Here is a 26,539-nt window from a genome sequence, read left to right as displayed (position 1 = left end):
AAGACAACTACTGCTGTGGAGTATTTCTGAAAAAAATGCCATCCCACTTTATATGTAACTACATGCGTGTGAATCCAGTTTACTTTCACTGTGGCAGAGAAAGGCAATCCAGTGGCTGGCAGTAGAAGCTAGACAAATTCAGACTGGAAATAATGCAAACATTTTTAATGTTGAGAGTAATTAACCATTGGAACAATTTACCAAGGGTCATGGTGGGTCTCCATCACTGACCATTTTAAAATCAAGATTGGATTTTTTTTTTTTTTTTTTTTAATCTTCTCCAGAAATTATTTTTGAGAAGTTCTCTGATCTGTGCTATATAGGTCAGCTTAGATGATCACAATGGTCCCTTTTGGCCTTGGAATCTGCAAATCTATGAATAGCTTAGTGCCGTGGCTCTCAACCTTTCCAGACTACTGTACCCCTGTCGGGAGTCTGATTTGTCTTGCGAACCCCGAGTTTCACCTCACTTAAAAATTACTTGCTTACGAAATCAGACATAAATATACAAAAGTGCCACAGCACGCTATTATTGAAAAATTGCTTACTTACTCATTTTTACCATATATTTATAAAATAAATCAACTGTAAATAAATATTGTACTTACATTTCAGTGTACAATATATAGAGCAGCAGAAACACGTCACTGTCTCTATGAAATTTTAGTTTGTACTGACTTCGCTAGTGCTTTATATGTAGCCTGTTGTAAAACTAGGCAAATATCTAGATGAGTTGATGTATCCCCTGGAAGACCTCTGCATACCCTTGCTTGAGAACCCCTGGCTTAGGTGGTCTACTAACGTAAGTAAAAGGACTGGGATTCGGCTCTGTGTGTGTCTGTGGGTATAGTGTGTGTGTGTGTGCGTATTTTTTTAATGGAGCATTTATCTTTCAGTCAAATAAGGGATAACTATGAAAAATGTAGGACGAAGCTTATTTTTAAACAACAATCCTCAATATGTTGTTTAAGGTACAAAAGCGTATATTTCTATATGTGTGTGTTCGTTCCTTTGCATGATTCAGGCTGAAAAATGGGACAAAATGTATCATATATTCACCCGATATGGGGCACAAGACATTAAGCACCAGGAAAGACATGGATAGCCACTGTAATGTTTTGGCATAAAATAAAATTTGCGTTCCTGTTGTATAATTTCATTTTTTTCTGACTATGTACATTATACTTTATCATAGCATATTGTAATCTAATGCATTCATACACTGAAGCATATAGCAAGCACAATCCAAGAATAAAATCTACATACAATAATGAAATAGAAATTAATCTTTCATATATCAATATGGCCTTCTTCAGGAAATACACGTAGAAAGACTAAGGAAAGGTAAATTCCAGCAGATGGACAAAATATAGTTTGTTTCTTGTTTTCTAATGTATTTTCCAGATGTGTAGATATACTTTAAAAAAAAATTCCTACTGTTTTTAGGAGGGTTCTTTCCATAAGGATAGCTCATCCTTGATAATCCCTCCCTTCCTCTTCCAGTGTTCAGGCAGTAAGGGTCCCCTCCCCCATCTCCTGTCTCTGCTAGTTTCATTTGTATTACAACCCCAGTCCAAGATGGCCACCAACAGAGTTTTACAGACATCAGAATTTTTAACCAGCGGAGGCTATCGTTTAACACATTTTTTGACAATTTGTTAATCTTACTTTTAATCCACTTACATAAAAAAAGGTGAACCAGAAATTCGCTGTTTTGGCCTGTGTGCGTAAAAGACATGAAAGGACAATACATCTTTTGTGTTTAAATTTTGCGCTCTGATTTCTTTGTGTGCCATTATTACAATTCTACATGGCCTGCCACCTTTTTTCTGAAATAAAAATGTAAGCAGTCTAGCCTCAAATCAATTTAAATCCTTAAAAATGTGACTTTCAGAAAGATACAGCGTTTGTGAAAAAATATCTAAGCTGGAGAGTTGGAAAATTTGGAAACTAGAGAAGGCTTTGTAGGTTTTGTGCAGATGAAGGATGGGAAAAAGTATTTCGGTGGAGAGATTAAGTCTTGCTACTCTCCAGTCTTGCTGCTCTCTGACTCATGGATGGGATTGTTTGAGGCTCTTGGATCATGACTACAGTATCAACCCCTCTAGTTACCTGACCTAAGATTTCTAGAGCAGTAACTTTGTAAAGATTATGTAAATGATATTACATTTCACCAACTGATCAGTGTCGTCTTCTTTTTTAAGAAAATACTGTAAAAATATGACTTTTGTTGGACATAGGCTGTATATTTTTCACATACTTTGGAGACACACAGCATCCCATCACAAGTTATATGTCAAAACTCACATAGCCGTTTTACCGGATGTTTTACAGTGACGATAACCCAAAATTGCAAGGCATTTGAATTTGAAATAAGGATGTCTTTGTGATGTTCTGTGCAATGGAAAAACCAGAGCATCTGCACTTAGGAAAAAGTGGTTTATGATGTTTGGGTTGCATGAAGTTCTCACATGGCTTGAAAATTTATGCTGCAACATGTTTAGTTTAGGAGAAAGACGTTCCAACCCTTTAATAATAATTGGTAAAGTTACTTTTTTTAATTATCAAATCTTTATGAAAATTTCATCCCTTCTGCTTTTACATGTGTGTGGCCTTTGGCAGATGTTTCCATGAAGGTATTATGCTTCATAAGTGTTCCATTATTTTAAAAAAATCAATCAGGAGTGGTTTGGTTTGACAGATTTATTAGTTAAAATAGAAACTTTTTTCATTTAGTTTTTGTTTTGTAGTATATAGTATTGTTTTCCTATTAATGGCTATTTCTTCCTTACTCGTGACGACTTTGCAAGGTTCATTCAGAGTACGTTTACTGTTGCCACAGTAGGGAACACTTAGGGCTGGTCTTATTTCCAAATAGCCAAAGTATACAAAAGGCTACCCTGATAGCTTTGAGATATAAATTAGCAGTTAGATCACTCTACACATAGTGACTTTAACTGTATAATGAGTCCAAAATATATACTACAGGTATGGGTGAGATTGATTGTTAAAATGTTTGAGTGTTTTCCAGTTTTTACTTTAAACTGCATTTAAAGTATTATAGGCAAAATGAATGATCTTCATAAATAATAAAAAAAGATCATGTTAAACTTTTGAATGTCTACAAACATGTACTATTTACGTACTTACCTTCTCAGGAAAATACAATTTTAGAACTAGATGCAACTAACCGCTTATAAGAGGAAATAATTGAAGTACACAATAATCAGGTTTTGTTTTTACTACTAAAGACAGGGTAGAAAATTCCAATTGCAGATATTTTTAAGTGGCACCCATGTTACTATGTTTGTTTGATGCTTTGCTGCTGATGCTGTTCCTAATGTCTTTCTATACCTAGGGCCGGATCCTCAGCTCATGTAAATTGTCCTAGCTGTTCAGTGGAGCACTGTCAGTTTACAGCAGCTGAGCTGGCCCTTAGCTGTATGCTATGTCCACTGCTAAACCACTCTGAGAATTCGTGCCGTTGTTAGAGCCTGTGAAAGTTAACCTTGTTGGAATATGAACCTGCAAGTGGCACAACAATGAACTGTCATTTATATGAACCATTTAACCACAATAGTTATTTTCTGAATATTTTCTATAATATTTTATGCTGAAACTAGGTGATTGTACGTATTAGGGCAGGGGAGTGATGTGCTACAGCTTAAGCCTTGATTATAAGTTGTGGTTTGATGTGCCGTAGGAAACAGTCCTACACCGGGAAGAGACGGATGGGCTGATCTCATTAGACCCTTTTCATTTCTAACTTCTGAGCACCTATGTACAGTAGCCCCTTGAACTATTTCCATTTGTTAAGATACATCCTTCAGTACGTCTGTGACTTCCATGTGTCTTCTGAATGCATAATAAAGATATTTAAGGAACTCTGTACTTTCTGCGGGGTGGGAGATTAGGACCCTGGCTTTACGGGCAGTGAAATTAATGTATTTTTATTTCAATTAACAATAACACCTTTTTATTATGAAGGCTGTTGTACAACGCATGTAGCTGTCCATGATCCCAATGGCAGGGCATTCATACAACTGGGAAAGGATGACAAGTACCCCAAATATTTACTAAAAACTGGAGTAGGAATTTCTGTGTTCTTAATGTCTAAACTGCCCTGTATTAATCTGTCTCCATCACACATTATTTTTGTGATGCACTGGAATTATTGGATAAATAGTTACTTACGTAGAAAAAAGAATGATTAATGTTTAAATCTTATTATCAAAAGGCCTTCTCCCTCATATAACCACCAGCAACTTAATTTAACTAAAAGGATTAACATGTGCTATCATTTCTGTAAGGTTTATGGGCTGGTGACTACTTTCACTTGTTTTGTTTTTTAAAAATAAAAAAGATACATATAAGCATTCATTTAGCTAATTTCTATGCTGACAAGTATTAATGATTTGAATAGTAAAATAAATAGGTGGAAGATTAGTGTCAGATTTGCAGCATTTTATGTTTACAGCCTTTAGTCTGAGAGAGTATGTAATAATTCTGTGCAGTTCACCTACAGTAAAGTGTAGGTGTACATTTTCATGCTTTTTACTGTAAATGTATGCTGTTCATTGAATCTTGACATACAAGCTGTGAGTGCAGAAACAAAGTTTACTACATTTTGTTAAAATATGTGAGGTTGTGTCTAAGGTTGCTGTATGAAAAAACAAAAAATATGTTGTGGTTTTACATTGTTTTTATATAAAATCTAGGTATACATATTTTTAATTTAAAATATTTGCATTTTGCTGTTTTAAGTGGATAAATGCCTTTGAATATTGCAAAATTAAAACAAAAGTTTAAAAATGTAAACTGCTAACTGGAACATGGACATCCTGTTCTGATTCATAAGAATTTTGAATCATAATAATAATGGCTCCTTTGCTTGTCAGTTGTCCACTGAGTAATGGTCTGTAACTGGTATGCTTTAGTATCATTTAAAACTACTGCACTATATCATTTAAATAATCTGCATGTTAAAAAGTCTATGAGTATTCAGTGACCCGGGAGGAGACAATATGGTGTATTACACCAATTAATAGGTGTATTTAACTCTTTTAGTAGACATGTATAGACCATAATTGCTGTTTAGGAGCTGTGAGTTTATCTTGTCAATGAACTCAAACACATTAGACCATAACTTTCTAAAGTTATACTTGATCATGTTACTCATCTACAGATTGATTCCCTAAAAATATTCATTGACTTATTTCCGAGCGGTCTGTCATGTCAATAATAACAGCAACACATCTAAGTATGGCCTGTCATGTCAATGAAGAAGTTACTATCTCTGACAGATTTACCTTGGTTTTGTTTTAATTAAAAAATAAACATAAAAGTGATTAAAATATAACCCCAAGCTCCATATATTAAGAGTTAAAGAGCTTAGTTCCAGGTTGAATAGGCACCATTTTACTTCAGTATTAGCAAAGTCTCAGAACAGTGGGTGATCTGATTGATCACATGTGTTAAAATAAATATGTATGACAAAGTAAGAAGTCTCTTGGCTCTGAATTTTTTGGCTTCTGTGGATTGAAGTTAGACCTTCAACTTTTAACTTATTTTAGTATGTTAATTTTGTTCGTAATGTATAGTAAATTTATTCCAAAAAGCCATGACTATAACTCTCAAATGTGCATAGATATACAATATATTTTCCTTTCCTTCGGCAGTGCTTCAAGTTTAAACAGCCCATGACATTGCTGCCATTGGCTGTTTGTTTCCGCCACCACCAGGACTCTACAAACATTTTTTAAATTACTCGTTTGATTTTGCAGTTTGGTCTATATCTACTTGAATGGGATATTCTCCATTAGTGCCTCATCTGTGCATCTGCAGTTGATTCTAATTGTTTTGTTATATAACTGTATCTATGATAAGTTCTCATACTATAGTTATTTAGCTGACAATGCTGACTGCACATGGCATCTTGCTTTGTTTTTGTTCTTGACAGTGCTGTTAATTCTATTAGTAAATTGTTGCCCTTGCATTTTAAATAACCAGCGATAAAGCATACGATTTCTCAGAAACAGCAGGTTGCCATAATGGTTCTAAAATGTTAGGGTTTATATTATTTTCTGTCTGTAAAGAGATTGAATTTAAATTATTCTATTTATTTAGATATACTGGATTTGACAGTGGTATACGCTTTTGGTTTGACTTTTTGATGGGCAGCCCAGAGAACCTGGTTAAACGAGATCCTACTGATGCTGCTTTTCTGATGGTGGTACAAGTGTGTTAGAGGGGGAGGCAGAGAGGGCATAGAAGTTTTCAGAAGGATGATTTGGGGACATGATTACTGTCAGTGGGGTTTTGATTTAATTGATGTTGGAGGAAATTAAAATATTTTCTGCTTTGTTTTAAGAAACTTTAGACAAGCTAGTCAAAGTGCCCCAAATCATGTTACAAAGTAAAATCTAGCTACAGGTATTAAGACTTCAATAGAAATGGATATATGGGAAAGACATTTAAACACCATATGAAGTTTCAAAGAAGTTCATGTACAGATTGGTTTGAATTTGTTTGACCAGGGATTATCTTCGCTACATGTATCAAATATTTCCTTAAAGGCAATTTATAGTTACCAGGAGCTCATTGCATAGGCAAATGAAAATAAGTACAAAGTTTCTGTCTGGGATATATGCGGTATCTTGAAAGGGGGAATGCCTAAGGGATGTAGCTATCAAATTGTAGACGCTGCTTCCTGCCAAATGAACGTTAACTTGGATAGTTAGTAATCATATTGGTCATGTGCCAGTGCCAAAGTTATAAGGAAATGACCTTGTCTTTTTAATAGTCTGATTATTTAAATGCACTGTATGCCTTCACTCATCAATACAATCAAAGGCAATACAGATTGACAGCTAGTTGATATATCATTAACATAGGAATCTTTAGTTATAATTTGTTCCTCCTGAGTTTCTGATGTCAAGATAACACTCCAAAACCACAGCTAGACATTCTCTCAGAATCAGTTGTATTCAAGTACTACTATAATAGGCTTGGTTTTCATATTCTGCCATATTTTAAAGAAATAATTCCTTTTCTGAAAAAAGCTTTGCTTGTGGTTAAGGGTGTTCCAGTAGAACAGATATAGTTTGGGGGGGGGGGGGAGAAAGGAAGCTGTAAATCATTTAGAATGACAGTAAAAATTAAAACCTTGGGGTTTGTTTGGCTCCCCAGCGTATTAGCTAATAAATATAACCAAGCTTCAGTTCTGTTCAACTCCTAATTTTACAAGCATTGGAAATGTTTGTGTTCAGATTAATGTATAAATGCGTGTGTAAACATGCATATTCTTAATAGTGTGAGTGCATATTATGTATGTGTCTATATATAGTGTGTGTGTGTGTGTGTATGCGTATATAAATGCATTTGATAGCTACACTAATAAACATTCAAATAAAATATACAGGGATCCATATATGTCTCCTCCCCCTCCCTCCACTCCCCCTTTCCTCCCTCCACCCCCACCCCACATCAAAGCTTGTGGTCCTTTTCCATCCTTGTACTAAAAGGTTTCTTTGTAAGCCAGGCCATTTGTCCATCATTGTTTGGGGTCCAAACAGTAGTAAAATACCCTGTCACCGATCCAGAGTGCTGTGAATGGCAGCTCCTCTCCGGACAATTGGCGGAGGTGCCTAGAAATATTCCGGAGAGGATTATTTAACCTTTCAATTTAGGGGGCACAAAGCCTGGCTGATTAATGAACTTTCTGATGGGTGCTGATAAGCGGATCTATTTCTTTATTTCCTCTAAGAGTGATTCCTTCTCCTGCCTCATATTACTATAATCTTAAACAGAAAATGTGGCAAATAGATTAAAAAACAGCACTAAAGAGTTTATCTGGCTGGCAAACTGAAGGAGCTAAATTAAAATTGGTAATGAAAGCAGTGGCTGAGCCCTGTATATGGTTTTTAAATGCGCTGTGTATTTTGAAGAGACTTATTCTCCAGCTTGCCTGGTAATGACTGCTTTTGGTGCACAGTCCGGGGTTGGCTTCTGTTATCCCCCCCCAAAAAAATGAGTTGTGTTATCTGGATGACTGCAGACACATATGCATCCCCCTTTCTCACTGCATGGGCAGACAAGGTCGATAGCATTACAAGGTATTTGTGGCAGTGCTTGTTTCAGTTTTCAGAGCTGCCAGTTTCCAGCCAGATTTGAATTACAAAAGAAGAAGCTGGCATGAAAATTGAAAGGGTTTATCGGCTAGTCTGAAGCCTCATAGCACATTGCTTATTTATGCAGTCCATTTGCACCAAGAAATATAAAAAGGAAATACATTTTAAAAATAAGGTCATAAAGACCCAGATATGTTTAAGATGGCAAATAAAATATAGATCCCTATAATATCTTCCAGGAAACGATTTCACTTAATGTTGCACATTACTTCAGAGGAGCATTTATGTTACTGTCATAAATTTGTGCATTTGTGTCACTATATAGGTAGTCTCTGGGGATTAAGAAGGAAGCCTTTGCTAACTTACTTTAAAATTAAAATAGAGGAAAGATAGGTCTGTAGATTGAGAGCTACATAGGAAATAGTTGAAATTTAATGCACCACCCTATTTAAATACCATTTTGCATTCCGTGTAAAATTAGCCATGGACCAGTGAATAAATGCCACCACCTTTGGAGAAAATTGGGATGCTTTTTAAGCCAGGAAGATTTTGGAGCATTCAGGGAGTGAATTGCTGTTATCCATACTGTCTTGCATATATTCATTGTTCTGAACTTACTGAAGATTTTTTTTGTCCATTTTACAGAAGCGACATCCTAAATTAATAGTTTAGAGTTTTTCCCTATTCGTAAGAGTATCAAAAGATTACATTCATTTCTTTCATATGTATCATTTTCTAGTTTTTGTCTCTTGGTTTCATCTTTTCACACCATGAATTGTAGCTGCCATTTGCATCTATTTAAAATGCATTATATAAATGTCTACTTCTGTAGAAGACTATCATGTATTACCCCTTGTATTGTGCATTGAACAAGTTATATTTCTCCTTGCGGTTATTTGCAAGTGTTTGCTTTTCCAGACTATCCAATTAAAAAAAAATCTAGTCATTGATTTGTGACTTACTAGATATCATTTACAGAAAATATAATTGCATAATTCACTCTGCTTTAGTAACACTTATTTCATTGTTTCTGCTATGTAGCCTATTTTTCTGAGGTTTATGAACACACCTAAATATACTCATTCACAAGGTATAACTTGTGAGACGAGGTCACAAGCCAGGTGCAATTTAAAAAAGAAAAAATTAATGGTTGGTGGATTTGAACAACGAATTTTTGGATGTGTACAGTTTTAAAATGGCTAAAATGTAAGAAATAAATTTGGCAAGGAATTGGTCCACTAAAATAGTCTAATTGCTTTGGTGGTTGTGAGATTTTTAAGCCAAAATATTTAAGTTATGTACTTCACCTGCATACTAAACATGCTCTGTACATTTTTTTCATGAATTTTCATAAGGATTTTTACTACGTAGCATGTGTGACTTAATGATGCAATCACGCGATAGACTAGGAATGCTCTAAAGGAGACGTTCCGGTCTGTTGTGTACATAATACACGTTTCAAAAATCTGCCTAATTAAGGAATTACCCAGTGGAGTGGAAGTCTGTTGGGTACATGACATGGTTTAAAAAAAAATCTTAGTATAATTACGACATTACATGTTAGCTGTTACTGGCAGTTTTGAATGTAGGGGAATGACCTATAGTTGCTACTGCTTCTGCTAAAATATAAATAGATTATGATCTGTTTTTAAAGAGAAATGAAATATGCTTTTACATTAATGCAGTTGTTGTGTCACTTCCCTTGTTGTGTTTTGCCTAACTGTAGTGACATCTGTAGTATGTAATGATACAGTCAGACCCTCGTGCCTTGGTCTCAGAAAGCAGACGTAGCAGCACTCATGTAAATGAGTTTCACCCTCAGTTTCACATTTCCTTACTTGTCTTTTTGAGTCACACATTTAGGGCCTACAGCTGCAGCCCTCATGCAAAACACACCCATTGACTTCGATGGGAGGTTTGCCTGAGTAAGGACTGCAGGATCATCTGTGTTGCCTAGATGAAGGTTTTTTTCTGATTAATTAGCAGTTTAATTGTTGAGCACTAGAGAGAGAAAATACTCTCTCCGTAGAATGAAGTGAGGAATAGCAGCAGAAAACGGAATCTGCCAGTGAGATGGAAACATAACAATTGCCATACCGGATCATCCCATCTAGTCCCAGTATTTTTTGACCAGCAGAGGCCAGTGCCAGATGCTTTAGCAGTGGTACAAGAAAACTTGCAGTGGGCAGTTATATAGGATAAGCTGTATAGATAGTTTCCAGAGAGTTTGTGTGTTGGGTGCTAAAGTGGACTCTACCTACAGTGTTGTTTGGTGTACTCAGGAAAACAGGCATTAGCCTTAAAACAGAGGCAGAATGGTGGCTGGTAAAAACTGATCTGTGTAAGAAGACAGTGACCTTGGTTTCAGCTAAAGTTATTAATAGGCAGTTGAAACTTTTCACATTTTACTCAACTGTCAAAATCATTCCATTAGGTATTTGTGGATCATAGTAGACTTGGTTCTTTGGATGGGGTTCTCTCTGATAATCAAGTGGGAATCCGATATCTTAAATTATGTTTTCATGCAGTTTATTACAGAATAATGTGGCTTGGAAGGACTTTGTAAGTGTCAGGTCTAAACTTTATTTAATCATCGCAGTTCTATGCATTATTCAAGTTGGATATGTGTGTTTGTATAAATTTGCGTTATGGAGTATGCGGTTAAGCACTGTATTTTCCTTTAAAAGTGACATTATGTGCTTGACTGTGAAATGAATATACTTGTCAAAAATGCAATGTTCAATTCACATAGCATATTCTAGTGTAGTTTGGTCTGTGTGTGTGTAATCACACACACGCATTAATATAAAACTGAGACTAGAAGATTCTCTTTAATTAGTGAGATTTAGTCAGATTGCATATCCTAGGTAGTAATGAGCTTCATATAAGCAAACCCTCATTGGATCAAAGTCAGTTTAGATAAGGGCAGCTCAAGGTCACAGAGGGAGCTGCCCAGCAGGCCAATTTGCATAAAAAATTACTGTCAGAAATAGGCCACTGAGGCAGCCCTGGCATTTTGATCTCTTGGCCTTTGTCATGGAGATTCCTGGTTGAGAAGGGAGGACGGCCAGTGTCCCAGATAATGATTAACTGTTTTAATGGCATTCATTCATTCATTCCGCACTAACTACTCATGCAGAAAAAAGGGTTATGTAAAATGACATTAGAAGAAAAATCATTTGTAATCGTTGCATCGGGCTGCACTTTGAGGAGACATTAGGAGTAAATCCGTGGCGTGGTAGGCTTATGCTTTATCTTCTGATATTTACTGAGTTTACTGGTGCATGAAAAGCTTTCAGCAAGAATAGCAGATGGGATGGACCTTTCATAGGTAATACTATCTACCAGGTTATTACTTCTATATATTGATAGTGAAGTAATCTCCTAGATATCACCCTACAAATATAGATTATTTAAATGTTTGTAACAAAAAAAATAACATAGAGGAGCTACTTTCACGAATGCTTTATTTTGTACCCATTGGATTGGAGTCCTCAGATGCTTTTTTAAACCTTAAATAATAAGAAAATAGAAGGCTTAAAAACATACAGGTTCCCCTTGTGTTTGGCTTTTGGAAAGCCGTAGAGATGTGTATAGTTGTAATCTGAACTGTAAGTATTCGGTTTAATTTGTCTCCTTAAATCTGACCTTTTCTATTTGCTAAACACAAGGGAATGTTGTGTGGAGCTTTTTTCGTGTCACATGAGCATACATTCCTAATGCAGTGAATACTCTCAAGGATTCTTGTTAGACCTTGTACAGTACAATAAGAAAAGCTTAACGTCCCTCTCTTTCCGTCACTGATTTCTGATGTACAATTGTTTTCTAATGAGGTAAGACCTATTCAGAGTGCCATCCTCTTTTCTTAGTAGCATGGTGTACTATAGTTGGTTAAAAGATAGCATACCGATAACATTTATCATAGTAATTAAAGTTTTCAGCTCAAAGTGTTATTCAGATTAACATCCAGACGTTTATCAGTCAAGTCAGCAGTACATGAACTTCTGAGGAGAGCTGTCAGAGGCTGTAACTGCTAAGAACTTCAAGTACTAGTGTTGACCCATCTTTAAATAGAAGAAAAGACACAAACTACAGAAGTACACACATAATTTATGAGCTGGGAGGATTACTTTTATCTTGAACTCTAAGATTTAACTACTGGATTAGAGTGAAGGAGTCTATAAGTACTTTTTATTTATTCATTTAGTCATATAAATTACTAGCATTATCACTGGCAGACATGCTAAATTCTATGCTAGCAGTATCATTCTGATCCTTAAATCTGGTGTTTATTTAACAAATCGTATCTCAAGAGAGAAGAAACCCTGATTTTTCTTTTTCAGAAGAAAGTGATGTTGTTTTAAGCTTCCTGTAAATTTTAATAGAGATTTTTAAATACATACAACAACAGTAGTCTAAATTGTTTTATTGTCTAAATCCATGTAACACCATTTGACAGTTCAAGGTGTAAAACCCCACTAACATTGTAACAGATACTTTGAGATTAACGTATATGTCTCTCTGATGTGTCACAGTTGCAATTTCACATTCCAAATACATCACAAACTATAAGAATAAGACCATTTAATCAGATTTCTCCAATTGAAATATAACCCTTTTAAGGCTTACCGGTAATAGAAATATAGAGTCATTTGTAATATAATGCAGTTGATCTTCTCTTGACAGATACACTCCACAGATATTCTAGATGAAGAGTTCTCTCTAGTAGACAAGTGGTGACTGAAGTAACCAGAGATAGTGACCTGTTGCAGTTTCTTGGTCGCATCACAACGTGAGCTTCAATTGACATAAGCCTAGAAAACGGATTTCATACACATAAAATTCTGTATGATGGCAGAGGGTGAAGGATCCAGATTATATCATTTATTTCTACTTCTAAGGAACTCTGTATTAGAACCTATGGAACTTTATTTCCCATGAGTGGCAGGGCAGGGGATCCAAAAACTGGAGCTGGCCAAACCTACTAAGGTTGAAGGCTTTGCACACCTCCTATTCAAAAACAGTTCGAATTTATGAATTTTTTTTTCCTGTAAATTAAATCTGGGGAGAGTTTTTTAGCCTGTTCTATGTAGTAGAAAGAATGTCCAAAAAGCTAGACTGGCACAAGTGAGTGGCCTGAACACATTATTACTACCTCTATATCTTATCTACAGAGAGCGACAGACTATATATTTGTTGTTTTATATGAGATTTTGTCTTTGTGCTCCTTTTGTCACAAACACTGGTTTTCATTCTCTCTGATTTTTGCTCTATGTTTATACTGTTTTTCATTGGACATGTCCCTTCTCTGATTCTTTATTCAGTGTATAGTGAATGAAATGTGAACTGAGTTACATGAATCTGAAGCGCGCTTTTAAAGCCATGTGGGTTCAAAATGTGGTGAAACAAGCTTGTCCTGTCCTACCAAAAATGTGGTCAGATGCATAAAAGATGATCAAGCAATAATCCTGTAGTTTCTATCTATTTTACAAGCATCACTATAATTCCTCTGTAAAGAAAGAATATACAGTGGCACTAGAAGTATTAGTGGGAGGTAAACACAATGAGAGGTTTGAAAGCAAAAAGCATCCCTTGCAATAAAAAAATATTGGTGAGTTCTTTGAAATCGCACACATTTTCCTGTGTTCCACTAGAATGAATAATAAAGGAAAATATGTGGAGCTTTAAATTAATTGGATTCTGTTTTGACCGGTTTTCATAGAACCTTTATTCCATCCCCCTTCCTCGGCAGAGATGCCAACTCTGATTAAACAAAGGTTTTGTTTTTTATTGTTTTCTATTGAATAAGTGTGTGTTTATAACCTAGAACATATACATGTGTGCTCATGCACGCCCTTCAAAATGTATGTGGTGGTACTCTGAGCAAAGTTATTATTTATTGGCTCTGGATTTAAAAAATAAAGCTGCCTGACCCATTGAGTTCAGTTTATTGTTCCAAATCTTTCTTTGCGTTAAAAAAATTTTCTGACTTCAAACAGCTAAACACAATAATTTAATTTGGTGTTTGGTGCAGATTCAGATCCACTAGATTGACTTGAAAATTGACATTGGCAGATTTTGTTCAGTGACTGAGGGGAGGGGGCAGGGGAGGTGTAGGGTGAGAGGAAATATGAGTGTGGTAGATTTAGACTGTGTATCTCTCTCAGAAGACCTTCCCCATATTGCCTTAAGTGAGTCCTGCTGGGAGGGACTAGTTTTGCAATACACAAACGCTCCTATCCAGCTGGTGGATGTAATATCTGATGGCCCTGGTTGTTCCCTGAGGATAGTGGGACATCTGCAAAAAAGAGAGAGATAAATCAGCAGCCTACTTTCCTGTATTGAGAGTCGAAATAAAATGGCTGTATGGAATTGACATTGAAGTTTCCTGTCCCATTTGATTTTGGTGATCAAGGTTTAATTTGCTCTGTAATATTACAGTAACACGAGCAACTTGCTCCTTTTTCCAAACTTCTTGCTTGCAGCTGGAACGCTGTTGATTAGACAGCTTTTTGTTAAGATTATTTTAATTGTAATTCAACATTTGGAATTCACCAGCCCTAATTCTCACCTGTTTTCCACATTGCAGACCAGACCAGGATCAATCAAGAAGTCCAGTTCGTATTCTGAGCATTCTGCTTTGGTGTACTGCTACAACTGCTCCCAGAAAGGACATTATGGATATGTAAGTCTCAGTAGTCTCTGGCTAAATGTTAAATGTATCCGTCTTATACATATGCTTATCTTCACTCTGGTGTGTGGTTGGGGGAATGAGCTGAAAGACTCACACTAGCAGTGTAGAAAGAACAACGCTAATTAAATATTTGTGATCTTGCAGCATTGTTAAAAATAATTGGATGCCACTGTAAAATGATCTGGAACAGATAAAAGAAGAAACCCCTTAGGCTAATTTTTAAAAACGAGTGCGTGCGTGCATGTGTGTGTTACAGAGAGAGATAGCATATATATGGAAGAAATGGATAGTTGCTGAAGGCATTTAACCTTAAGTTCTCCTGTGGGTGTGGGGTGGAATATTGTTGAAATGTTCAGTCTCTCCACTTTTGTCAGCCAGACTATTTCAAATTGGCAGGATTTGGTACTCCCAGTTGTTCTGACATTGGGATAGGTCTACATTAAAGTACCATAGAAGGAGTCCCAAAACCATGCCTTGAAGCAGTGCCATCTGATTAGAAATTCCCCCTCCCCAGCCAACTTTCCAGGCCATTTAACCACCAGTTTCCATACAGAAAAAATGGATGGTTTCTAACCTGTAACTTAATATCTCTTATTGAGTTTCATATAATTTCTTTATTAGGGAACAAATTTTGCAGGATGATGAGGGCATTTAGCACCTTACAGGATCAGTTCCTTGATATATATTTTGATTGTCAGTATCCTTACACAACAGGTGGAGCTCTGCACCTGTAGATACACAAACCAGGTGCTGTCGTCTTAGCTTTGCTGTGAAATATGTCCGGGGGAAATTTTGCAATGAGAAACAATATTGATAGAAAATCCACATTCCTAGTGTCTTGAAAGCTTTAGGTTCATGCTTTTCTAAAGCTTATGGATAGTATTCACCCAAACCCCCGAACACTCCTTCCTTCCCTCCCTCCTAACTGTCGTACATGTCCACTTAGGCACAGCATTTGCCATGTTTTTCAGCATCACAAACAGAATGGGGTATGTTGTTTTCAAGGAGTTTCAATCCTCGTATGAAATGGTATGGGGACATAAGGCAGTTAAAGGTCAGTCAGGCTAATTAGGGCTACCCCCCAGCAGACTTAAAAGTTAAATGAAGAACTTTAAAATTGGTGCACAATTTTACTTGGAGCCAATGTAAAGATTTCTAGATTGGAGTGCTGTATTGTGACAAACATGTACCTGTTAGGAAATCTGCTACACTTTGGATAAACTGTCCTTGAGGGTGGGGAGGGACCCCAGAAAATAGGCAACTGCAATAATCCAATCTAGATAAAATATGAGCATTAGTCATCAGCCCTATGTCATTCATATTGAGCAGCACTCACAAGCTTGGCAGTAGTTCTCAGATGGTACAAAGCGGTCTGCCTAATGATAGATGTAAGGTGCAAGTCATCTGTTTTAAGATGAATTGATAAATCTGCTGATAGTATGACACGTCAACATTTATTCCTGTAGTTTGTTCTGTCATTGCTCAATCTAGGATTTCAGACTTTAATTATCAGAACCTTCTACAAAGGAAATGTTTAAATTATTGGTCACATTTGTTATCTATAAACAGAATAAAGTCCAAACCAGTAAAATATATATATACTTGGTGCTTTAAAAGAGCTTATATCACAAAGTTGAAAATAATTATGAGCCAAAACATTTGGGAGAAAAAATTTAAACAGAAAACGTGAATGATAATTGGGAAGTGTTAAAATGTTCTTGACGCCCAAAAAGTCACAATCAAGAGAGAAGACCACAGTGGTTAAAAAAATTAATCTGGCTTAGAGGGGAAGTGAAAAAATAAAACACTGTAAACAAGGAAGTGGAAGTTGATAGTAATGAATGTGTAAATCAGAAAATTGTAGGAAATTGATAAGGGAAGCAAAAGGACAAAAGAACAAAATTATGCCCAGCAGAATTCAGGACAAAAAGAAGAAGTTTTTTAAGAATATTAGGAACAAAATGAATACTAACAATGTTATTGGTCCATTATTAGATGGAAATGGTAGAATTGTCAATAATAAAGCATAAAAGATGGAAGTGTTCGAAACATATTTGTAATATATTCATATCAGATGATGATGAAATAATTTCCTTTCCAACAGCAATTAAGGGTGATGTTAAACTGCAGCTACTAAAGCTAGACATTTTTAACTTAGCAGAACTGGGTGACTTGCAACCAAGAGTATTAAAAGAGCTGGCCAAGGAGCTATCTCAACCATTTATGTTGATTTTCAATAAATTTTGGAACACTGTGGAAGTTCCAGAAGACTAAAAGATAGCTAACATTTTAAAGAGTAAGCAGGGTGATCCAGGTAATTATAAACCTACCTGCCTGACATTGATTCCAGAAAATAATGGATACAGGACTTGATTAATAAAGAATTAAAGGAGGGTAATATAATTAATGCCAATCAGCATGGTTTTATTACAAATAGATCTTGTCAAATTAACTAGATACCTTTTCTGATGAGATTGCAAATTTGGCTGATAACAGTAATAGTGTTGATGCAATAGACTTCTGTAAGGTGTTTGACTTGGCATCACATAACATTTTGAGTAAGAAATTAGAATGATACATAATTAAAATGGCACTCTTTAAATTGTCAAAGATATAACAAGATCCAATGGCTGGAAGTTGAAGCTAGACAGATTCAGATTAGAATTAAGGCACAAATTTTCAACAGTGAGAGTAATTATCCATTGGAACAATTTACCAAGGTCTGTGCTGGATTTTCCATCACTGGAAACTTTTAAATCGGGATTGGATGTTTTTTGTAAATAAGATGCTCTAGTTCAAACAGAAATTAATTCAGGGAAGATCTATGGCCTTTGTTAGGAAGGAGCAGAGATGAGATTATCTCAGTGGTCCCCACAGACTTTATAATCTGTGAATCTATTACCTTTGTTTAAAGCTTGATAGAACAACCCCAAAACCAGGATCGTTTTACCATCCCACAGAGCTAACCACACCTGGCAGGAGTAAACTCCCATGGGACACAGTCTTGCAAGCTAGCAAAACCCAAAGAAAAGGACTTAGTTCACTCAAAATAGAGTTGAAACAAGGCGGGACGCTGAGAAGGAATCTTCAGTCATGACTTGTTATAGGACCTGGGCACATGTAGACAACCCACAGCCAACTGCAACAAGGTGTATGGGACACTAGCAGCATTTAGCAAGGTCTGAGCCATGAGGATGCAATCTGTGTTTTTTACCCACTGGTCTTGACCCCATTGTGGGTGACACATCTACCCCCAATCATATTTCCCTGTGAAAGATTGCTGCAAAAGTGAATTCTGTGGCAATTGTAAGGGTGTGGAGTCCCCGTGCGTAGTTTTCCACATTTTTGCCCCCAACTCAGCAGAAGGGTATTGTGTTTGCGGCCTTGTGCATCGGCAGAGCAGTTAAGAATTCAGTCCTTTGTAATTAAAGAGTGTGTCATTCACACTTTGGCTTAAGTTGCTCTATTGTAAAAATTCCAGCTCTGAATTGGCTGAAAGTACGGACGGTGGCCCTTGCAGACATCTTGGTAGTGTTGCACCTAGACACATGAAGTCAGTAGATAGAGTTCAACTCTACAAATCCCACAAACAAAGAGAGCTGGTTCATAAAGCAAGTACAAAAACCATTGCCCCTCTCAACTCAGGGTGCTAAGAGATGGACATCTCTGCCTGGGTTTAAAAAGTCTGACTTTAGAACAGAAAAAGCCTGCAGGAATGCCAAAATAACTAGCTCTGCATGGTCTTCCTCAATTTGCTGTTTCCAAACCCCAAGAAGTAAATGACACACAGCAGAGTGCTCCTTTCCTTTAAAGCTGAAGTGTACCAAGGTGACTAAGGAGAGAGAAGGCTCAGATTATGGTTTTGTAAAGAACTGTCTCAAGCCAACGTTTTTCACAATTGCCCATCATATTTTAAGCTACCTCTTACTCCAGTTGATGAAATCTGAAATACTCGGTACTTGCTAGACATTTAGGGATTCACTAGACTTTCACCATTCCCAAAAACTGAAGCAACAGCAAAAAGGTAGTTAATTGCTAGAGTTAACAGGACCATTTCCATTCATAAGGTCATTGTAGGCCAACACATTTCCTCCATTGTTTTTAGATGTGGAAATACTTGGACATATACTTAATACAGCATGGATGCCTTGAGGTTACAATTGCCATAGACTTAAGTTACCATATTATCTGTTTACTCGGAATAAATTCTTTTTAAAACTGTCGCTTCCAAGAATGCTCCATTTCATTGCAATCTATACATCCAAGCCATCCATTGGAACAGCCATAACGAGGACTTATTTTTACGGGTCTCACCATTAAGTGTAACAACTTCCCACATTAATCAGTGACAACCCATTGCATTATTCAGATTTTGCAGCAAGTTTTGCATGTAACAAAACTAAGGAACTGGGTAGTGTCTGCAGATGTGCCTTGCATTCACATCCAAATGTGTCAATCAAATAGAAAATACCTCCATTGGGTTAGTAGCAGGCTGTGCTTTCAGTCCTATGTGGGTTACCTCTAGTGCTGAAAAATGTCCCAAGAGTATTTAATGGTGCAAAGTGTATGGCAGTATATTTGAGAGAGAAGGGTGTGGGAAAGCGCATGTTGTACACTACTGAGATGATTATTCAATGCAGTGAAGTTAAAAGAGGAAGCAGAAGTGCTGGTTTTGGAGGCATGTGCATTTCATCCACTAGGGCTTTACTGTCAACATATTAACAACATGAAAACTAGCGAAAGGGCCATCTGTCTGCGGCACAAGCCCTAGACTTTGTGCAGCATCTCAGAACAGACCTGAGGGAGTGTGTTTCACAGCCATCAAAGAAGATAACTGTGTCTTTGCATTACTTGTCTAAAACAGGATCACCGCTGCTATTGAGTAAATATTTGGCCATTTTTTGGCTTAATATTTCCTTTCACTTACTCTCTTCCTAGGCTTCTCTCATCTTAAACCTTGGCCAAGTGTATAACATGCATCTTTGAAGCCTTTTTATGTACTAAAGATGCAGTTATGCTTCTCTGTCTCTTTATACCTGAGTGGAATTGGGGCATGTACGAGGTGGGATTATGCAAAGGGCAGAATCCTGTGCTTTATAGAGACTCAAACTGTCTCTCTCCACCACTTAGTTTTACATTGAATTATTGCATTAGGATGACTGGCTCATGCCACTCAAATTTAAAAGATGTTTTTTCCCTACCTATGTCTTAACATTTCACCATATAGGCATTGTATCAAACAGACCTCATAGGAAGAGGAGGAGCGTTAGTTGCTTAACATGGTAGGGAGTCCTTTATCCCCTTTTCTCAGGGGCTGCCTGGCACTTTCCAATATTCAGAAGAATCTAATAAGTGGTGAAAGTACCATGTTGGAGGCAAGAATAGGAAAAAGTTTGGGATTTGTAATTATCAGTAGTTAGACACAGATTACAAATTGCAACAATATACATTGCATGCCAGAAAAGGGAGTAGATTGATTCTGAGACCTACAAATTTCTGTTGGAGAACAGCCATATCCAGCGGCTCTGTGGTTGTGGGACATGCCCCTCCCCCCCCCGTCTCAAAAAAGAAAACGGTTTTAGAATTCTGTAGAAAAAGTCAGAAGTAGTTCTGATTTGTTTGTAGGCATTTCACCTGTCTTTGCTGTCTGTCCCATCACACTCCCTTCAAGTGGCCTGTTTAAAGATCACTGAAAAAATACTTCAGTGTCCTCCTCTTGATCTTTCCCAGCAGTAACCAGTTCATTAACCATTCTACAGCCCCCTGCCCCACATTTATTCTGCTAATATGTGTTTTGAGGAGTTTGGCAGGAGGGTTACAATCTTGACATGTCAGGTACTGATTACTGCTGGAAACAGCTTGCTAAATGTATTGTGCCAGTAATCAATGCCTGACCTGGAATGGAAGTCTTGTGGTCCAATATGCATCTCTTTCCTGGATATTCGTATTGTGTAATAGAATCCTAGAACCACAGGGTTAGAAGGGACCACAGTGGACATGTAGTCTAACCCCCTGCCAAGATGCAGGATTTGTTGTGTCTAAACCATCCAAGACAGACCATCCTATCCAGCCTCCTTTGGAAAACCTTCCGTGAAGGAACAGCCGCAATCTCTTCCATTGTCCTACTGTTCTTACAGTTCGGAAGTTTTTCCTGAGATTTAATCTAAACCTGCTATGCTGTAGTTTGAACCCATTGTCTCTTATCCTGCCCTCTGTGGCAAGAGGGAACAACTTTTCTCCATCTTTTTTTTTGGCAGCCTTTCAAGAATATGAAAAAGGCTATCATGTCCCCCCTTAATCTCCTCTTTTCCAAACTAAACATACCCAGTTCTTTCAGCCTTTGCTCATCTGGCTTGCATCCCATCCCTTTGATCATCTTTGACACTTGCCCCTGGATCCTTTCCAGTTTCTCTGCAGCCTTTCTATATGGTTGGTGACCAAAACTGGGGCACTACTCCTGGTGAGGCCTAACCAGCACTGAGTAGAGCTATGCCTCTGTTAATGCAGCCTAACATTGCATTTGCTTTGTTTGCAACAGCATCGCATTGCTGGCTCATGTTGAGGCTGTGATCCACCACAACTCCCAGATCCTTCTCAGCAGCGTTGCTGCCAAGCCAGTTTTCCCCCGTCTGTATTTGTGCATTTGATTTTTCTTCCCTAAATGTAGCACCTTACATTTGTCTTTGCTGAATTTCATTTTGTTATCTATAGGCCAATTCTCCAATTTATCAAAACCCCTTTGAATTTTAGCTCTAGCCTCCAAAGTGTTGGCAGCCCCCGGTCCCAGCTTTGTGTCATCTGCACATTCGATCAGTATGCTCTGTATTCCTACATCTATGTCATTAATAAAGTAGGGCTGTCACGCTATTAAAAAAATTAATCGCGATTAATCGCACACTTAAAAAAATTAATTGTGATTAATCACATTATTAAACAATAATGGAATACCATCTATTTAAATATTTTTTTGATGTTTTCTGCATTTTCAAATATATCGATTTCAATTATAACACAGAATACAAAGTGTACAGTGCTCACTTTATATTTATTTTTATTACAAATATTTGCACTGTAAAAAACAAAAGATATTCACCTCATACAAATACTGTAGTGCAATCTCTTTATCATGAAAGCTGAACTTATAAATGTAGAATTATGTACAAAAAAATAACTGCATTGAAAAATAAAACAACCTACAAGTCCACTCAGTCCTACTTCAGCCAATCGCTCAGACAAACAAACTTGGTTACAATTTGCAGGAGATAATGCTGCCCGCTTCTTGTTTACAATGTCACCTGAAAGTGAGAACAGGCGTTCACATGGCACTGTTGTAGCCGGCGTCACAAGATATTTACGTTCCAGATGCACTAAAGATTCACATGTCCCTTCATCTTCAACCACCATTCCATAGGACATGCTTCCATGCTGATGACGGGTTCTGCTCGATAATGATCCAAAGCAGTGTGGATTGACGCATGTTCATTTTCATCATCTGAGTCAGATGCCACCAGCAGAAGGTTGATTTTCTTTTTTGGTGGTTCGGGTTCTGTAGTTTCCTCATCGGAGTGTTGCTCTTTTAAGACTTCTGAAAGCATGCTCCACACCTCATCCTTCTCAGATTTTGGAAGGCACTTCTGATTCTTAAACCTTGGGTCGAGTGCTGTAGCTATTTTTAGAAATCTCACATTGGTACCTTGTTTGCGTTTTGTCAAATCTGCTGTGAAAGTGTTCTTAAAACGACAATGTGCTGGGTCATCATCCAAGACTGCTATAACATGAAATATATGGCAGAATGTGGGTAAAACAGAGCCAAAGACATACAGTTCTCCCCAAGGAGTTCAGTCACAAATTTAATTAACACATTATTTTTTAATGACCATCATCAACATGGAAGCATATCCTCTGGAATGGTGGCTGAAGCATGAAGGGGCATATGAATGTTTAGCATATCTGGCATGTAAATACCTTGGAACGCCGGCTACAACGGTGCCATGCGAACGCCTGTTCTCACTTTCAGGTGACATTGTAAATAAGAAGCAGGCAGCAGCATCTCCTGTAAATGGAAACAAATTTGTTTGTCTTAGCGATTGGCTGAACAAGAAGTAGGACTGAGTGGACTTGTAGGCTCTAAAGTTTTACATTGTTTTGGTTTTGAGAGCAATTAGGTAACAAAAAAAATCTACATTTGTAAGTTGCACTTTCATGATAAAGAGATTGCACTACAGTACTTGTATGAGGTGAATTGAAAAATACTATTTTTTTGTTTATCATTTTTACAGTGCAAATATTTGTAATAAAAAATGATATAAAGTGAGCACTGTACACTTTGTATTTTGTGTTATAATAGAAATAAATATATTTGAAAATGTAGAAAAACATCCGAAAATATTTAATAAATTTCAATTGGTATTCTATTGTTTAATAGTGCGATTAATCATGATTAATTTTTTTGAGTTAATTGCATGAGTTAACTGCAATTAATTGACAGCCCTATAATAAAGATATTAAATAATACCGGACCCAAAACAGAGCTCTGTGAAACCCCACTCGAGACCTCCTTCCAATTTGACTTCATTTCATTAATATTTACTTGTTGTTTGCAGTTGTTTAACCAATTATGTATCTGCTTAATGGTAGTTCTGCTGAGTCCGTATTTCTCAAGCTTACTCATCAGAATAGCTTGTGGGACTGTGTCAGAAGCCTTGCTGAAGTCCAGGTATATGATGTCCACTGCATTCCTCCATCCACCAAACCAGTTACCCTGTCAAAGAAGGAAATCCAGCTGGTTTGGCAGGATTTCTTCTTGGTAAATCTATGCAGTAATAGCACTACACTTAAAATAACTCCCTGCTTTACCTCTTGCTTTGAGACTATTACAACCACATACAGCAATATGTCTTAGGGCTTGTCTACGCTTGAAATGCTACAACAGTGCTGTGGCGCTTCAGAGTAGACACTACCTACCCTGATGGGAATGATTCTCCTGTCAATGTAGGTAATCTACCTCTCTGAGAGGCGGGGTGAACTCTTCCATCAGCCCACCACTGGCTACACCCGGGGATAGGTCAGCTTAACTACACTGCTCAGGGGTGTGGATTTTTCACATCCCTGAGCGACATAGCTGGGTTGACCTAACTTCTTAGTATAGACCAGACGTCAGTAAGCTTTTATACTAGTCTAATCTTCATTCTCACTGACACACGCTTTTCTTTCCAAACTGCCTTCCATTTGCATGAGCACTGAATGCAGTATGGCTAAGCTTCCCTAGCTACCGTTTTAAATGTCCTTCGAGATAGAGCCCACATAACTGAAATCATTCTACCTGAGATCACATAACCCTAAAGTCAGAGGGCTTTTTGTGTTGTTCACTGTTCACCAGCTCCTGCCCGTTAGTCAGTTTTCATGCTTGTACAGTGTCAAGGTTAGCAAACTTTCAGGGAACATAATGTTGTCCCGGGGGTGGGGGTGAGGGGGAGGGTATCAGAGATGTCAGTGTTGATACGTCATATCTGCACACTGTGCTTTCTAGACTTTTGCTGCATATTTGACAGTATTCGTGTTCTGATTTGTTCAGTGGAAAAAAAAAAGTCAAAGATGAAACATTTGGGCGTATTTTGTCAGCTAGCTGTGCAGAGGGCCAGCACAAGTCTTGAGTGGGATTTAAGTTGGGTATGGGGGCAAATGTCACCTTAACAGACCATTAATAACATTGAAAGCTTAAGCTATAGACTGCAGACTTCTTGAAGACCTGAGACAAAGACCCTGACCCAAGACCAACACAGCTTGCAAAGTATCTATCAAAAGGAATAAAGAAAGGAGGGTTGGAAGATGAGATCACTTAGATGGCAGAATAAGGGTGGTTTGAGTTCCTTAACTGTGAATTTGCATATTTTCAAGTGTTTGGGGTACTTGGACATTTGATCTTCTAACTTTCCTGATTTTTAATGTGGTTTTTTGTTTGTGTGTGGGGTTCTTCCTAACTTCAATGTGCTTATAAGGATTTTTACTCTTAAGTTACTGAAGTGTTCTCTGAATCTTAGCTTTACTTCAGCCAAGTTCTTTGTCTGAATAGGAACCAGAGGAGTTAGAAATTTAAAAAATGCATTCAGTTGCCAAGTCCACTGCTGCCAGTTCAGGATCTAGTGCCTCATTTAATCTTGGCCCAAAGACCAAGGAAATCCTAGCTGAAGACATTGCTAGTGTGTTGTAGATCTAAAGTGTATAGGAGGACGTATGAGGACACATAGTAAGAAGGGATTGTAGAGTTAGCAGTGCCAAAGTCTTGAAAGAAAGCTGCTCAGTATCTGCTGGGGACATCAGAAAAGTGAAAGCTCCTGACGATTTCATGAGAGCTACAAGACAGACTTAACTAGATTTGTGCAATGTTCAGAGAGGAAAAGAATCACGCCTCCAAGAAATTTACAAGCAAAACAAAGCAGCAATTAGTATCACATGGCACCCTAGAAGCAATACAAATTTACCCAGATTGGCTATCAAGACAGCAATAACACGTAGTTGGTATGATTGCACGATTCATATTTGCCAATCTGCGAGATTGAGAAATGAGCCCCACTCTAAGTGAGGTTCTGAGTACAACTAAACCAATCCGTTCCCGTGACTCAAGATTCTAGACTTTCCCATCTCATCTCTTCTTCACACCACGTCTGATGTCTTTGCAGGCGAAGTCTCCTGCAGAACGTGTTTTGATTCAGTATCTTTCAGAAAGTTAATTTCGGCCAGATCCTCTCAATCAATCAATCAATTTTTTTGTACAGCACCTGCCTACAATGTGCCTGACTCTAGCCCTTCACTTCTGTGTGTACTACATTTGCTAGATAACTTTATAAATCAAAATAAGAGCAGGTTTGTAATAACCATTGGGAGACATGGGATTCCATGTGTCCCACCCTAGCTATCAAAGGATAGTAACAAAGAAGTTAAGTAAACATTTAAGTAAACGTTGCTTCATAGGCACAATTGTGATACAAATATACGCAGGGCTATTGGAAACTAATACAATTATCAGGATTTAAAGAACTGAAGGCCAGATCCCCAGCTGGTCTAAATCAACATTGAGACTTCAGCGGAATAAACCTGATTTATACCCTTTGAGATTCTGGCCTGGAGAATCTGGTTTATTTCCTTAACTCTGAAATCAATAATCCAAAGCTTAACAAGATGTCACAGCATGTAGTAACCTAAAATGTGATTTGCAGGAGTGCTCAGAGAAGCGGATGTACAATGGGGCATTCCCTTCTTCCCCATTCATCTACTACTATGATGATAAGTATGACATCAAGAGGAGAGCTCAGAGGGCAAAGAGAAAGGTTGAAGGTATGGTATATTTTGAGAAATACTTCTTACTGACCATCACATTTTTAAGTGGTCTTTAATCAGGGTACATTGGTATACTTACTGGTTTTTGTTAGGCATTTTGTAATCTTGGCTTTTTCCTTGTTGTGGAAGATGATGATGGAGATTATCTCAATCAACAAGCAGGGCAAGATTGATGAGTTTAGTAACCTCAGTCTGTTCCTGAAATGCATTGTTCCAAGCCTCTAAAAGGACACCAGGAAGTACTTTAACCCCAAAATCTCACAGACCTTAAAATGGTTATAAACTGATGGGGAGTGTTCTCTGAATTGTAAAATATGTTGTTAAAAATCTGTTACCAAAAACAATTACAGTGAAAAAAAAACAATATATATGAATGGCC

The 26,539-nt window shown here is 37.3% G+C and overlaps 1 protein-coding gene across 1 annotated transcript in view; it reads left to right on the top strand.

Annotated features, from left to right (window-relative positions):
* The window catches only part of LOC112122006 (zinc finger CCHC domain-containing protein 7-like), a 45,382-nt gene that overhangs the window by 17,654 nt on the left and 1,189 nt on the right, over window positions 1-26,539 (top strand). The window contains exons 3-4 of the mRNA XM_029914315.1: window positions 14,719-14,814; window positions 26,040-26,157. Coding sequence (XP_029770175.1) covers window positions 14,719-14,814; window positions 26,040-26,157 — 214 coding nt within the window. The remainder of the gene's footprint in view (window positions 1-14,718; window positions 14,815-26,039; window positions 26,158-26,539) is intronic.

Source organism: Terrapene carolina, unplaced genomic scaffold (assembly GCF_002925995.2).
Source record: "Terrapene carolina triunguis isolate 2854851 unplaced genomic scaffold, T_m_triunguis-2.0 Scaffold35022, whole genome shotgun sequence".
Taxonomy (NCBI): Eukaryota; Metazoa; Chordata; order Testudines; family Emydidae; genus Terrapene; species Terrapene triunguis.
The sequence above is the reverse complement of the archived record's forward strand: the minus strand, read 5'-3'. Positions and strand labels throughout refer to the sequence as shown.